The sequence below is a fragment of the Rhamphochromis longiceps genome, linkage group LG10 (genome assembly GCF_057381845.1).
Source record: "Rhamphochromis longiceps isolate RC_006_pf linkage group LG10, R_longiceps_female_GT1.1, whole genome shotgun sequence".
In the NCBI taxonomy this organism is placed as follows: domain Eukaryota; kingdom Metazoa; phylum Chordata; class Actinopteri; order Cichliformes; family Cichlidae; genus Rhamphochromis; species Rhamphochromis longiceps.
In genome coordinates, this window is record NC_140566.1 from 27987953 (window position 1) to 28002709 (window position 14757).

The 14757-nt window shown below is 38.9% G+C and overlaps 1 protein-coding gene across 5 annotated transcripts in view; it reads right to left on the minus strand.

Moving 5' to 3' along the window:
* The window catches only part of ncam1a (neural cell adhesion molecule 1a), a 285702-nt gene that overhangs the window by 48798 nt on the left and 222147 nt on the right, over nt 1-14757 (minus strand). For 4 of the 5 annotated variants that reach the window (XM_085421212.1, XM_085421213.1, XM_085421215.1 and 1 more), the window contains 2 exons: nt 14195-14362; nt 10676-10801 (listed from right to left, as the gene is read on the minus strand). In XM_085421212.1, the coding sequence (XP_085277338.1) occupies nt 10676-10801; nt 14195-14362 (294 nt within the window). Of the gene's footprint in view, nt 1-1706; nt 1710-5842; nt 5891-9063; nt 9079-10675; nt 10802-14194; nt 14363-14757 lie in introns of all 5 variants that reach the window. The other variant, XM_085421216.1, reaches the window with a different exon arrangement.

Genomic DNA, 14757 nt, shown 5'->3' on the forward strand with positions numbered 1-14757 from the left:
CAGTGCACAGGTTTGTCAGTCTGGTCTTGCAGTCTCGGCTGATTGTTCTGTCTACCAGTAGCTGGTGTTTTGCGCCTCTGGTATTCTTGCCAATTCCTTTCTGTGTCCCGCTCATGTATTGACCCATGTGCCTGTTCATCTTAGCCGATATGATGCCTGACAGGCATCATATATATATATATATATATATATATATATATATATATATATATATATATGCATGGAGGGTTTCACCCCAAGTCCAGCACCCTGAGGCTGTACGCTAAGCGGAAGGAAGGGGGCCGGGGACTGGTGAGTGTCAGCACCACAGTCCAGGATGAGACAAGGAACATCCAAGAATACATTGGGAAGATGGCCCCAACTGACCGAGTGCTCAGTGAATACCTCAGGCAGCAGAAACCCAAGAAAGAGGAGGGAGACGAGGAACCATCATGGAAGGACAGGCCCCTGCACGGTATGTACCACCGGCAGATAGAGGAGGTGGCTGATATCCAGAAATCCTACCAGTGGCTGGACAAAGCTGGACTGAAAGACAGCACAGAGGCACTAATCATGGCAGCACAAGAACAAGCTCTGAGTACAAGATCCATAGAGGCTGGGGTCTATCACACCAGGCAAGACCCCAGGTGCAGGCTGTGTAAAGATGCCCCAGAGACAATCCAGCACATAACAGCAGGGTGCAAGATGCTAGCAGGCAAGGCATACATGGAACGCCATAACCAAGTGGCCGGCATAGTGTACAGGAACATCTGTGCCGAGTATAACCTGGAAGTCCCGAGGTCAAAGTGGGAGATGCCCCCAAGGGTGGTGGAGAATGACCGAGCTAAGATCCTGTGGGACTTCCAGATACAGACGGACAAAATGGTGGTGGCTAACCAACCGGACATAGTGGTGGTAGACAAACAGAAGAAGACGGCCGTAGTGATCGATGTAGCGGTTCCGAATGACAGCAATATCAGGAAGAAGGAACACGAGAAGCTGGAGAAATACCAAGGGCTCAGAGAAGAGCTCGAGAGGATGTGGAGGGTGAAGGTAATGGTGGTCCCCGTGGTAATCGGAGCACTAGGTGCGGTGACTCCCAAGCTAGGCGAGTGGGTCCAGCAGATCCCGGGAATAACATCGGAGATCTCTGTCCAGAAGAGCGCAGTCCTGGGAACAGCTAAGATACTGCGCAGGACCCTCAAGCTCCCAGGCCTCTGGTAGAGGACCCGAGCTTGAAGGATAAACCGCCCGCAGGGGCGTGCTGGGTGTTTTTTTTTTTTTTTTTTTTTTATATATATATATATACACACACTCTCATATATGTACTCATATATGTACACACACACACACACACACACACACACACACACACACACACACACACACACACACACACACACACACACACACACATTCTACAAAGTTCTGTACACACACACCCACACACAAATACTCAAGGCACCAAGAGTAAATTTGGTGTTACTCTATAAATGCAAGGGAAAATAATCATTGTGGTTATTATTATTAGTAATCGCTTTGATTATGAAAGTCATGGTTAGTGAATGTTTGTTACTTAATTACATAATGGCTCGTAGATGAAACAAATGGCTAAATGAATAAAACTGAAAATGTTTTAATGCCTCTTCTATGAGCCTAATTTAACAAAGGCCTTGCGCATGATTATTGCTGATGTAATGGTCTCGAACTAAACAAAGGAAATTTACCTTCTGTTGGTCAGCGAAGACGACATCATCAGCACCATGCAAGAGCCACATGACAAAGTCACATGATGCCACGGACATGAATGGTTGAAAGGATAACATAGAAGAAGAAAAAGAGGGAAAGTGTGGGGGGTAGCAGGGACAGGTGGGGGGCATATGGGAAACATACAAAACATTTTGAAATGATGAAAACATGTCAAAATAATAATAAAAAAACAAAAACAAGAATGTTAAAGACATAATGACAAAACAGAATAACAAAAACAAATCGTAAATTGATAAACAGAAGTTTTTGAACATATAAAAAATATGTTATTGAATATATGAGGTACTGGATATTTAGTTATGGCTGTTAACAACACTGAGAATATCAGTAAATAACCAAACAAATAAACTAATTAAGATATTGAAGACTCAGCCAAAACTATACACCCAGAATTGCCTCATGCATCCAGTTGACAGCTTTTCCTCTGGCATTTTTTTCCCTCTGTTATTTATTTTGGTAACAATTTGGCCAGATCTGAATTTTAACTTGTACCCATTCTAGTAGGGCTGATTGTCTTTGAAAATAAATGACATGTCGAACAGAAAATCAATTTTAAAATCAATACAAATCAATTTTAGTTGTTGTTGTGTTTTTTTTGGTAACAATAGAGCTTAAATGAAAACAGAGGAAACTCTGCAGCTTTGGGAATAAAACTATGCCAACTAAGTATGATACACAACACAGCAGACAACAATAGGAACACATGAAAAATCTGAAGAAATAAGTTCTACGACAATCTAAAAAAGCACATGTGGCATTTGTTCTGAGGAATGCATTTGTAAAAGCACTGAGCAGATACACTGCCATCAGCTGCATCCTATTTCAAGCTAATGAATAGTCACAACTGCATTAGACAAATGTTATTAAAATGGTGTGTCAAAAAGGAAAGACTTGTTAAGAACAATATTGAGACATACAGATCTCACACAGCAGACACATCATACATCAGGAACTTAAAAGGAGCAACTACACTTACAGCAAATACTCCAGTGACCAAACACACATGTTATGCTTCTTTACACACTGCACACTGTTAACCAAAATGACGTTTTAAGGTCTGTGAAAACCACAAATGACAGCAATAAGCAGTCAGACAGGTTAGTCACTTAGCAGTGCTACTGGTTAAAATTTTACTGCACACAATGACGTTAAAAACCTTAACCCGGGTCTGCTTGGGCTTTGTTGATCAGTGTCAGCGATCTCCCTTTTTCTTGTTTTTCAGAAAACGGGCTAAGTATTCACAAAAAGTATTTGTGGAGGAGCAAGTTATTTTTGGTCCATTCCCTTAAAACATTCATTAGAAAATCCTGGTCTCTGCTTCCTACTTAGTCACAGCTTTCAGTCCCAGTCAGATAAAGAACAATTGGCAGTGGCTATCCATGCTCTGGCGTAGCCAGTCAATACATGAAGGATGATTTTGAGATGCTGTTAACACGCTGCTGTCTGGCTTTTCAGAGAGAAATGGAGTGAATGCACACTAAGGGGAGGATTCAACTCATGAGCGATCTGGGAGAAAACAAGTTGTGATTAAATTGAGTGGATGAAACAACTGAAAGATTCACCGAAAAGACAGATATCCTTCTGTCATTTTAAAGAATGGCTCCTCATGGTTCGTTCAGCTGTGAATGTAACAACACTGCGGGACCAACCAAACTGTACTTTAACAACTGTCAGATCAGCTTAACTATATGCTGTGTCTCACCTAAACAGATAACAGGGTAAGAACCAGAAATAGCTTTCAATACTTTAATAGCTCCTCAGTATGTGAGATCTTAATAGTAAATTGTTTGATCATTTTTTGGGCGGTTGCCTTCCCTTTTTTTGCACGCTTTTTTTTTTATTTTATTTTTTTACAAATAAACAGATACATCTGAAAATTAGCTTTCATTTGTCATTAGCAGCCATGCTATGGGCTCAAAATGTGGTCATAAATATTTTGTACTTGTAAATCGGTTTTGTACTTGTAAAAAAGATTTGTATGTGTAAAAAAAATTTGTGCGTGCGTAAAAAAGATTTGTATGTGTAAAAAAGATTTGTGCGTGCGTAAAAAAGATTTGTATGTGTAAAAAAGATTTGTGCGTGCGTAAAAAAGATTTGTATGTGTAAAAAAGATTTGTGTGTGTGTAAAAAAGATTTGTATGTGGACTTAGCCAAAAAACCCCTGCAAGTTACAACTACGAATTTTGACCCTATTTTTCTTCCTTTCATCTGATTGGTGAATGTCATGTCAATCACAAATGTAACAATCCAATCAGAGAACAGATGGGTTTGGCTGTCGGAGGGGCACTTTTTTGAACTGCAGGTCCTTGAAGGGTAATCTCTATATAAATATCCGATAGCAGTTAGGTCCCCTTACTTTCAGCAGCTGTTGAAAGGATAAAGTTGTGGTATGTCAGTGGTTAGAAATACCATTATTACTTTAGGATTAGTTTAACACAACGTCAGGGCTGACCCGGGACCATTGTTGTGAGTCACAGCGAGCAGCATAAAAGTCCTTTCACATCGGACCCAGGATGTGCTGCTAATGCTAACTGCTAACTAAAAGCAAAGGATCCAGAATTTGTTGCTGGCTGCTGGGCTCTGTGGGTTTTTGCAGCAGCTCTACCTGTACTAGATGCACCTGCTCCTTGTCGTTTTTATCTCTGACTTTATGTCAACTACAAGAGTTTCTGGTTTTTTTGCTAGTTCTTCAAATGTTCAATAAAAACATGTATGCTAATTCATAACGAAGAAACCTTTGTAATGAAGACTGTCATTTCCAAAACACTGCCCGCCCCCACCCCGCAGTCCGCAGCGCTGTTGAAAAGGCTGTGGAAGTCCCTGTATTAAACACGTAGTCCTGTGACACAAAAATCACTAAACTCGGACGACCACAGACTGTTTTCCTTCGTGGTGATGAAGGAAAACGCTGGGTTGGCATGTAAAAGGGCATTTATTCCCTTCAAAGACCTGCAGTTCAAAAAAAGCGCCCCTCCGACAGCCAAACCCATCTGTTCTCTGATTGGATTGTTACATTTGTGATTGACATGACATTCACCAATCAGATGAAAGGAAGAAAAATAGGGTCAAAATTCGTAGTTGTAACTTGCAGGGTTTTTTTTGGCTAAGTCCACACACAAATCTTTTTTACACATACAAATCTTTTTTACACACACACAAATCTTTTTTACGCACACACAAATCTTTTTTACACATACAAATCTTTTTTACGCACGCACAAATCTTTTTTACACATACAAATCTTTTTTACGCACACACAAATTTTTTTACACATACAAATCTTTTTTACAAGTACAAAACCGATTTACAAGTACAAAATATTTATGACCACATTTTGAGCCCATACCATGCCCGTTAGCGTGAACAAATGGCACATTGAACATACGCTGATTTGATGTTTAGCTTTGTTTTTAGGAGAAAAAATGGTGCAAAATAAATGTTCACTGAATCTACTTTAAGATCAACTAAATATGTAAGTACACTAGAATTTGCTTAAATTACGAATGTTTTTACTCAGTAAAAGTATAGAAATTGCAGCATTCTGTTATGACAAACAGAATATGAGGTGTTAGCATGGACCCTACTACCTTAATGTTTATAGCAAATAATAGCATAAACAATTTGTATGATGTAGTGGTATGAGTTTTCTATAAACCACCTAACTTTATACTAAGGTGTTAGCATGATACCTCTACAAATAGCAATTAAACTACAGTAAGTATCCTCTACACCTGTCAAAGTAAGCGGCTCAGTAGATAAAGCAGGCCTGGTAAAACAAACTCATATATTCCAACTGCACAACAACGGTCTCAAGAATCTAATTTTGAATATTAATGAACAGGCAAGTTGTGTTAATTCTGCAAACACAACACTATGTCAGATGGTTAACCTTTAAGTGTTAGTAAAAATCTAAATTTTTAAGTATTTGAGACAATTAGCAAAGCTATTCGATTTCTTTGTCAATTTTCACTCTGTAGAGGGATTCTGAGCCCTCCTATGACCCACAACAAATATAAATGAAAACTAGATGCAATGCCAAGCAGGTAAGAGAGGTAAAGAGACACAGCGCACACTGCTGGACTGGCATACTCACTACGGGCCATACTGGTGGCAGCAATAGGGGGTGGTATCTCTGATGAAACTGAAAGATGGTGAAAACAAAATGAGAGGCGCTGGAGTCCTCAACAGAAAAAAAACCCCTCAAGGATGGGACTGTTTCTTTTTGTCTCTTGGTCATAAAGAATTTGCCTGGATCACTGACAAATCTAAATCAAATCTAATGTGTTAATATGGACATGAAATGATATGAATAAATGCAATTTTATATTTCCATTTGATATTTTCATACTGATTATATACTGGTTCTCTCAGGGTGCATTGTGCCACTTATAAGAACACAAAACTTACTGTGTAATTCTGGCCCAACCAGTAGCATTTACATGCTCACTAAGCTCAGATCTTTGCTCTTTAACAGCAATGGAAATGTGAGCGCTTGCTAAGACATCATTTCTTCTTGCTGACAACCACTGACAGCTATTCATCTAAGAGTTTAAAAAGCTCATAGTTCTTCAAGTGTTAGATATTGTAGCACTTTATATAGCCTCTGTAGAAATTATCCACACCCTCACTTACCTTAACTGCACTACTGTATAGCCCTGTGTAAACAATCATTCTGTACATACGATAATTTTTAACCCTACAACTGTTTACAACTTGCATAGTTCCCATTTCTGTATAGCTGTATATCTCAGATTCCTGTAAAGTTATTTATTTCATATTCTGTATAGTTTTTCATATTTATATCCTGTCCATATCCTGTACATAGCTTGTACTCACTACAGCCTGTACATACTTATAGTTATAGAATATTCACAACATACTTCATACCGTGTACATTATAACATAATAGACCCATTTCTGTAATATACTTACATATCTATATTATTGCTAATATATATTGTAATATATCTATATCACTAAGCACTTCTGGATGGATGCAAACTGCATTTCGTTGCCCTGTACCTGTGCATGTGCAATGACAATAAAGTTGAATTCTATTCTATTCTATTCTAAACTAGTGGGCTGCAAATACACTAAGAATCATAACATTTAGGCAGTTTACAGGAATAGGTTTGTTCATGTCCTCCCACTGATCCAACTGAAGCCAAATGGTTCACAACTGTGGTTTCCTAGGTTCCTCCCACATTGCATGCATACATGCATTTTAGATATTTGCAAACAGATTTAGAATTTTCTTGCCTGAAATACTGGGCTCAGGTCTTGACAGCCCACCTGGGTTTAAGACCGTGGCTGCTTATAGCGCCTCGATATTTAGAATGCATAAAAGGCTGAAATGAACAACTTATAAGTTGACAGAAATTATGCTCCTTTATCTTTTGAAAGCTCAGGCCTGTAGCATTAAATTAAGTTCTTATGAAAGTAAAATTATGGCCAGATTTACCAAAATTTTGCAGCGCTTGTAAGACTTTTGAGGAAAAAGCTGCATTCTTGTTTGTACAGTAGTGACTGTAACATGTCATATTGATTTCTTACTATACCTATGGCAACTGCCTTTTGTTTTGTTTACAGCAACAACATACAATTACTCGCTTAACAAAATTATAAGCACAACAATCAGACACACACACTCACCCAAACACTTAGGCGCTACAGCACTATTACACTCTTTACACCAAGTTAATTAAATTCTTCTCTTTAACTCTCTTTTAAAAAGACGCAACTTATTTGTCCCTAAAAGTATTATACGGCAGAAAACATACACACAATGTAAACAGCTGCACATTTCCCAGTCATGCTTCTGGAACTGAAGCTTTTGACAGTGGTACTATGAAGTCAGTGCACTGTGTTGAAGAAAATGTAATCAGAAAATCTATCCATCTTTCTTCTGATTATCTAATTTAGAATCACGATTAGCTGGGTACGTTGGGGCGAGAGGCAGGGTACACCCTGGACAGGTCGCCTATTTATCGCAGGGCGAACACAGAGAGACCGACAACCATTCACACAATCACATTCACAACTACGGCCAACTTAGAATGTCCTTAGACCGTGGGAGGAAGCCAAAATACTCAAGAACCCAAACGGTGAACAAGCAAACTCCACACAAAAAAGTCCCAGCAGACTGGTGGATTCAAACCCTGGACCTTCTTAATATGAGGCACTGGTGGTTAGCACTATTGCCTCAGGACAAAAAGGTCCTAGGTTCAAATCCGATTTACATTTCAACACTATTGTGTTGAAATGTAATTGGCAAGCATGTCGAGCTGTTTTCACTACTTTTTAGTTCTGGCTGGAAACTTTTCTGCTGAAGTTTACTTGCACTGCAGTGTTTCAGTATTTGGTTGTATTTTTTCACTTTTCAACATTCTTCTAAAGGTTGTAGATAAAGTGAACTGGTGAAATGTTTTTCTGTGTGTGTATGTGTGTATTTTTCTATTAAGGAAGATACAATGCATTGAGCTTCTGGGTCTCTGTATTATACGAGATATTAAAACCTCTTCCTGTGTAACAGTAAGCACAGTCTTTTCTCAAAGAAAGCTACTCCTCCCTCCTCCAGTAATCTACTGCAAACTAGTAGTTTTTTTATTTTCTTACTTTCCAGATATTAATCTCTGTGTCTGAAAACATCTAATATCAAAAGAATGGGAACCCAAAAGATCTGGGGCAGTTGAAGACTGGAATATACGTAAAATATATGCAAAGACACCTGGTTTTTAAAATAATTACCAGAAATGATTCCATACATCGTCGGATAATGCAACTATATATAGTCTTTAATTTAGGCGACGTCATAGTCTGAAGAGAGTATATTCCTTATATAACATTCCCTGACTGAACTACTGCAATGCAGAAGTACATAATTTTTTTTTAAAGAAAAAAAAACAACCACACCTTTAAGGCGTTATGAGACAAAAAACACTAAAAAAAACAGGAATTACAAGCAGGACTGTTGCAGAAAACAACCTGCTCTTTAAGACCATCACACATATATCTCTAAAATGATCCTGACACTGCATAAAAGTATTCCATTTGCTATATTAGGAAAAAAAAAAAGAAGAAGAAACTAATGCTGATTGGTTGGGGGGAAAAAGAAAATTCATAGTTCTGGGGCACTGGATGATGATTCTGTGGAACACTGTGTGATCAGTTCTTACATCCAGTTGGCTGTAGCATCATTTAGTAACCACTCATTTTTTTTAACACAGAGAACGGTGAGGGTAAAATACAACGGGAGGATGGAGACAAAATGCAGACGAATATAAAGCAGCCAAGACATGGAGGACAGAAACTTACTTGTGACAGAATACCCTGAGAAGTCCAATGGAAGAGAGAACAGATGAAAAACCAGATGAGAAAACAATAAAACAAAGAGAAGAAAAAAACAATGAAATGAGAAATATGATCAATGAAAGAGGCCAGCTGCCCTGTCAAATCGTTAACCCACTGTCTATTGTGCCTTACTGAGTATTCTGTTCACACAAAGTTCTGCTTCTCTCTGTTTTACAGTTGATAATACTGGTACTGTATCAGCAACTACAGTAGAAAATACTTTTAATGACTTCAAGGTGTCGATCAAGGTAAGGAATCTGGATTTGCGGCTGATAATCCCCCCCTCCCCCCACTCTGATGCAATATAACAAACTGATTACAGCATCTAATATGATTCCTCCATCAAATTTTTGTCAATTTTTGTAACGTCTGAGCTGAACTTCAAGTTAAAAGGGTTTCCAAAATAAGCATAATGAGCACAGGGAAGAGATTTGTTTTTTTTTTTTACTGCAAGCAAAATAAGAGGATGCTGAGGAGCTATTTCTAAAGGGGGGGGGGTGAAGAAGCACACAAATGGAAGTGTGACATGAAGGCAGGCACAAAATAAGACAAAGATTTATTCCTGACCTTGGTTTGAAATGCTGACTGATAAAAAGCTCTGTTTCCTCTCCCGTGAATTTACATCCTTATTATTTTTTACTATGTTACAATGTGCAATCACTTGTTATCATGTTAAACAGCAGTTACTGGATCATTTTTGCTATATGATTTGGATTTGAAAGAGAATCAAAATGCAGAATGTACGCGTATTTACACTACTATCTGGCCCAATTTATACTTCAGTGAGAAGCGTGTGACAAAAATACACTCAAAGTCACATTTCATGTCAGGCCGACACATCCTGGTGATGACAAGTGTCACATACCTGCTCTTTGATGTAAAGTTTGCCCCATATGTCTAACTAACTAAGCTGTGATATATAGGAAGCACCAAGGGCAATGACAAATATGTCCAGAATATCCACCAAACCCGCTTTAACGCCGTTAAATAGAAAATGTTCTTGACCTTCTAAAATATCCAGTAATTCATCATGCTCTGCCATCACTATCAGAAAATATAAACAATTCTCAGCAGGACTCGATGTGTGGCTGCTACATTAAAAATGCATGCTGTCACTGAACTATAAATACAGAGACAACACTCCTTCACACTGAAGTATAAATCAGCTTTAAGAATGTGCACGTACTTTGCAGAAAGCTTTCAGTAAATCACCTGAGCTGTGGGCTATGAAGACGAGGGTTCATTCAGACTTACACGCTGCAAACATTCACCAAAAAAAGAGGTACATAAAAGTGCTAGGTGATGAAGGAGAGGTAGGTTACACATTGCATCGTTAACCCTATTAACAAAGTTGGATCATGGAGTGACGGCGTCGTCGTGAGTTATCGTTTCTTCTGGCCTGGATGGAAAAGGATTGCGCTGGGGGCTTGGCATGAGAATAGAGGAACGTAAGGGTGAAAGCATCTGGGCACAGCTAGACACGGGGAGGCAGCGGAGTGAGCTACGGCATTAGGTTCAAAGCATTTGGGTCAGAGGAGCACTTAGAGCAGGAGCAAGAAGCGAGGGGAGTACTTACGGACTGGCTCAGTCTTGAAAGTGCTGGCCTGGCTGCTCTCGCCTTCACCTTTCCCATTGATGGCGGACATCCTGACCTCGTATGTAGTTTCTGGTTTCAAATTAGTGATGGTGATCCCAGTCATGTCTGTTGGAGGCAAGGTGGTGTTATTCCATAAAGGTGTACAGTGACCCGAGGAATTCAGAACTGAGACTCTGGGAACATTTCATATGTGACCCAATCATGTTGGCTTTTACCAATTTATGTGAGGTTGGTCAGTGTGGCTGCCTGCGTGCTACTTACCTTCTCATAGGCCGCAGTAGAGTAATGCACTAGTCCACCCGTTCAAGATTGTTTTCATTTTGTTTTTTACACTCACACTTTGCTCTGCTTCCCAAAGTAGAGATCTCTGTCTCCTCCTTTCGCTTAAGCTCACCACAATATAATAAAAATGGGGTATTTCTCCTATAAGTTGCTCAGAATGATTCAGCGGGATGCCTGCTGTGGCCTGATCCATATTAGGAGAAGAATATTTCCTACATGAAACCTTGGAACTACAAAAAACCGAGGCAGTAATTCCATGCTGAAAGCTTTTTGTTGACACTTGATGCCAGGACCCCACAGGTGAACTACAATTTTAATGAGTTTATAACAATGACTCAGTTGCATACAAACAGCAACCACAATGACCAATAGAGGGGTTATTAATTTTAATTGTATATGTGAAAAACAAATCCCAAGAAGGGCATAAATTGTAATTGCAGAGGGGCTCTGGGATTTTATATTTCAGGTTCTATTGTTGGGGGGGAATCAAAGATCTATTGTTATACAAGAGCTCTCAGGTGTATTATTTTTTTTAAAGGCCATTGCAGTGATCTTTAAATGCCATTTTTCAGGGTAAATTCCATTGATATAACCAATAATCTCCCAACAACAACAACAATCTATATTCAATAATCTACATTGAAGTGTAATACATCTTATAAAATTATTACTTTCTAAAACTCAGTTTTAAGATTTTTTTAAGTTTAAAATTTGCTTTTGACAGTCACGTTGTTCCTTCCAAGGAACAGTTGAGATTTCAGTCACGATACACATTCACGGTCTTGACATTTGTTATAAAACTGAGTTGGCTGATCTCTCAGTGTGCTATACAAAGAATAGTAATTTCATGGATGAGAACAAATTTAGGCTGTGAAAACCAACTGAGAAACATCTCTCCATTACTGTGACCATTTATGTCTCAAACTTATGTATCAGTGAGACGGACTTGCAGAAAGAGCTGAGCATAAGGCTGCTCGGGGAAACTGCATGAATACAGCTTTCAAGCATTAGAGCAGATGAATTGAGAACTGGGCTTTTAGCAGCAGCATAAAACTGATGTCTTTGCTGAGTCCATTAATGGTCAGATTAAATTTTTACAGCCAGCTCAAAGTAATATACCTGTGGGGGGGGGGGGGGGGGGGGGGGGGGGCATGTTGGTTGCCTCTGCTTATGTAAAAGGTTTTCTCCACAAATAAAACGTTATTAAATTCGGTGCATCTTAGTCAGTGTCTTTCAACATTACTGCAGCACTAATATTGTAATTACGTGTACAATGTGAAAAATTTACTGTTATTTCCATAAACAGTAAGGACTAAAATTCAATATTTGGTTAAAAACATATAAAAGGACATCCAGATACTGGGTATCTGAGAAAATGATTATTAGTATTAAGGATTTGTGATTAGATTTAATTATAAAAATGTATAATATCCAGGTACCGATTAGTATTAATAATTTTCAGTCAAAAGGTAGGTAAATAATGTGAAATATTACTTGATATGCTCACTGATTTTAGAAATAGGTCCTAAAATGATGTGTTTTTAATTAATGCTTATTTGAATTCACAGTAACATCAGCCTATCAATAGTGCGAGCTCGTATATCTTCAATAAATCCCAAACTAAAGACAAAAACACTAAAAGAAAAAGAGTATTTTCATGTATAGAACTGAATGCTCCATGGCCCCAAAACCACTGCCATCAAAAACACATCAGTGAGAAATACCAGTCAAGCACTGAGGTAGATTACCATTAAGATCTACTCTGCACTGTATACTTTATGCATTATGGGAAAGCAAATGTGAGTATTTTATATTTACACAGAAATTACTACAGACTATATGGATACACAATGCATGAAGCTACATATGATCTGTTAGTACATGCAGAAATATTTACACAGTGCAGAAGTAAGGCTGTTTTATGTGTGTGCACACAGCAGCATCAGTACCTATATAGCATGGACCCACAGTGATATGGGTGTGGTATCTATATCTGGCAGTACTGCTTTTAAACATGTGATGGCAGCTCTGGGTCACAGTACTGTGACAGACACAAAAGCCTTTTTATTGACACAGTTCAGCCACTTGATAATTCAGTATCAGTAACAATATACTGCCTCCCTTCATGGCATATTGTAGCTTCAGTAGCTAGACCTTTAAAAAATGATATTACAAGTATCTTAGGAAATACGATGTGTTTTGCAAGGTCCTTTCACAGCATGTGTGTTTCAAAATCGCTCAGATTTATTAGACACAGAGTGGTTTAACTAGCTGTATGAAATATTTCTGACAACACTGACTGTTTGCGTGTGGGTCCATGCATTTCGTTTTGTGTACACGCTCACATGTCAGGCGGCTCATGGGCCTCGAGCTGACAGCACAGCCTGTCAGCCACTGACTGATACATCCCATGTGGCAGACAGGACGAAAACCATCCAGATTTGCAGGAGCCACAAACCCTCAGCGGGACGGGGATATTATCTAGGGCCTGTCAGTGTCGGAGCTGACTGTCATTTAGGCTATACTGTGTTCCACATCTCTTCTTGACATCAGCTACTGTCATGTTTGGATTAAATGTTGTCGCAGAACTGTTTTCGGCATGTAGGAACTAGACATAAACACATAACAGTCGCGGAGCTGAAACGCTGTGCTGCGTTTCTCTTTGCACCGCAAACTTTACAGTGGATTACCCTGGAATTTAATGTTTAAATATTATGATTAACAAGAAAATCTCAAGCCTTGAGCCTTTTTTACCTAACGGCAGAAATGAATAATTCCATAGATTTGCTGACAAAGATGGACTCTAGAGTCCTCCCCTTCAGGATGGCTCTTAAAGTATGATGCATCAGTTGGATGCTAAGAATTAAAGTGGCCTAAGTGGTACTAAGGTGTGGATGATGCAGCTGATGCCGACACGGAAAGTGGTAAATAACAACCCTTCCATCCACTGCGCTTCACTGAAAGTATGTTTTTCAGGGCTCTAAGGGGAAATGTATGGAAGAGATGACTACTCAGGAATCATAGCAAACCTAAATCATACAGAGAAATCTTTGTCCCAGCAGTCATTTTCAATCTCCTGCTAATGGCTAAATGAGGCTATACGAGCCCTAAACTTCCATAATGGCATTTTTTGTAAAGGCTACCACTTCTACATGTGCTTGTTATACACAAGGAGGGATAATCCAGCAAATTTAGTTTGCGTTATGACCGACTCACCATCCTCAACATCTTCCTCCTTGCCAGTCCAGTCCTGGCCAGGCAAACGCCATTCCACTCTATACTTGATAATTGGCACTCCACCCATTGAATCAGGCTCCTCAAACTTTACCACTGCTGTGCTTGAGAAAGGCTCCACTTGTTGAATTACAGGCGATGACGGCACCTCTGCAACGGCAAGCAGGGAAAATAATGTGTTAATACTTTTTTCAGTTTTCAAAAGCTTTTTAAAAAGCAAAAAAAAATTACAGCTTTTCATAAACTGCTTTTAGCTTCCATTGTGCACACTATGTTCTTTGCTCTGCTGCAGTGTGGGGAAAAAGAAAAACAACAAAAAAAGGACTAATATTTAATGTTAGGAATCGGTTTGATTAATTTAAAATAGGTTTCAGAGCTTCATAAACTCTTCTTCAATCGACTAATTTGAAATCTAGCAGCAGCAGCAGCAGCTCTTATCATAGCGGTTTTATATTTCTGGCTGTATTTGCATCTCTATCCTCTCTCTCTCTCCCTCTTTTCATGAAACTCATTTCAGCTTACTACAAAAATGTTACCATGCTGGA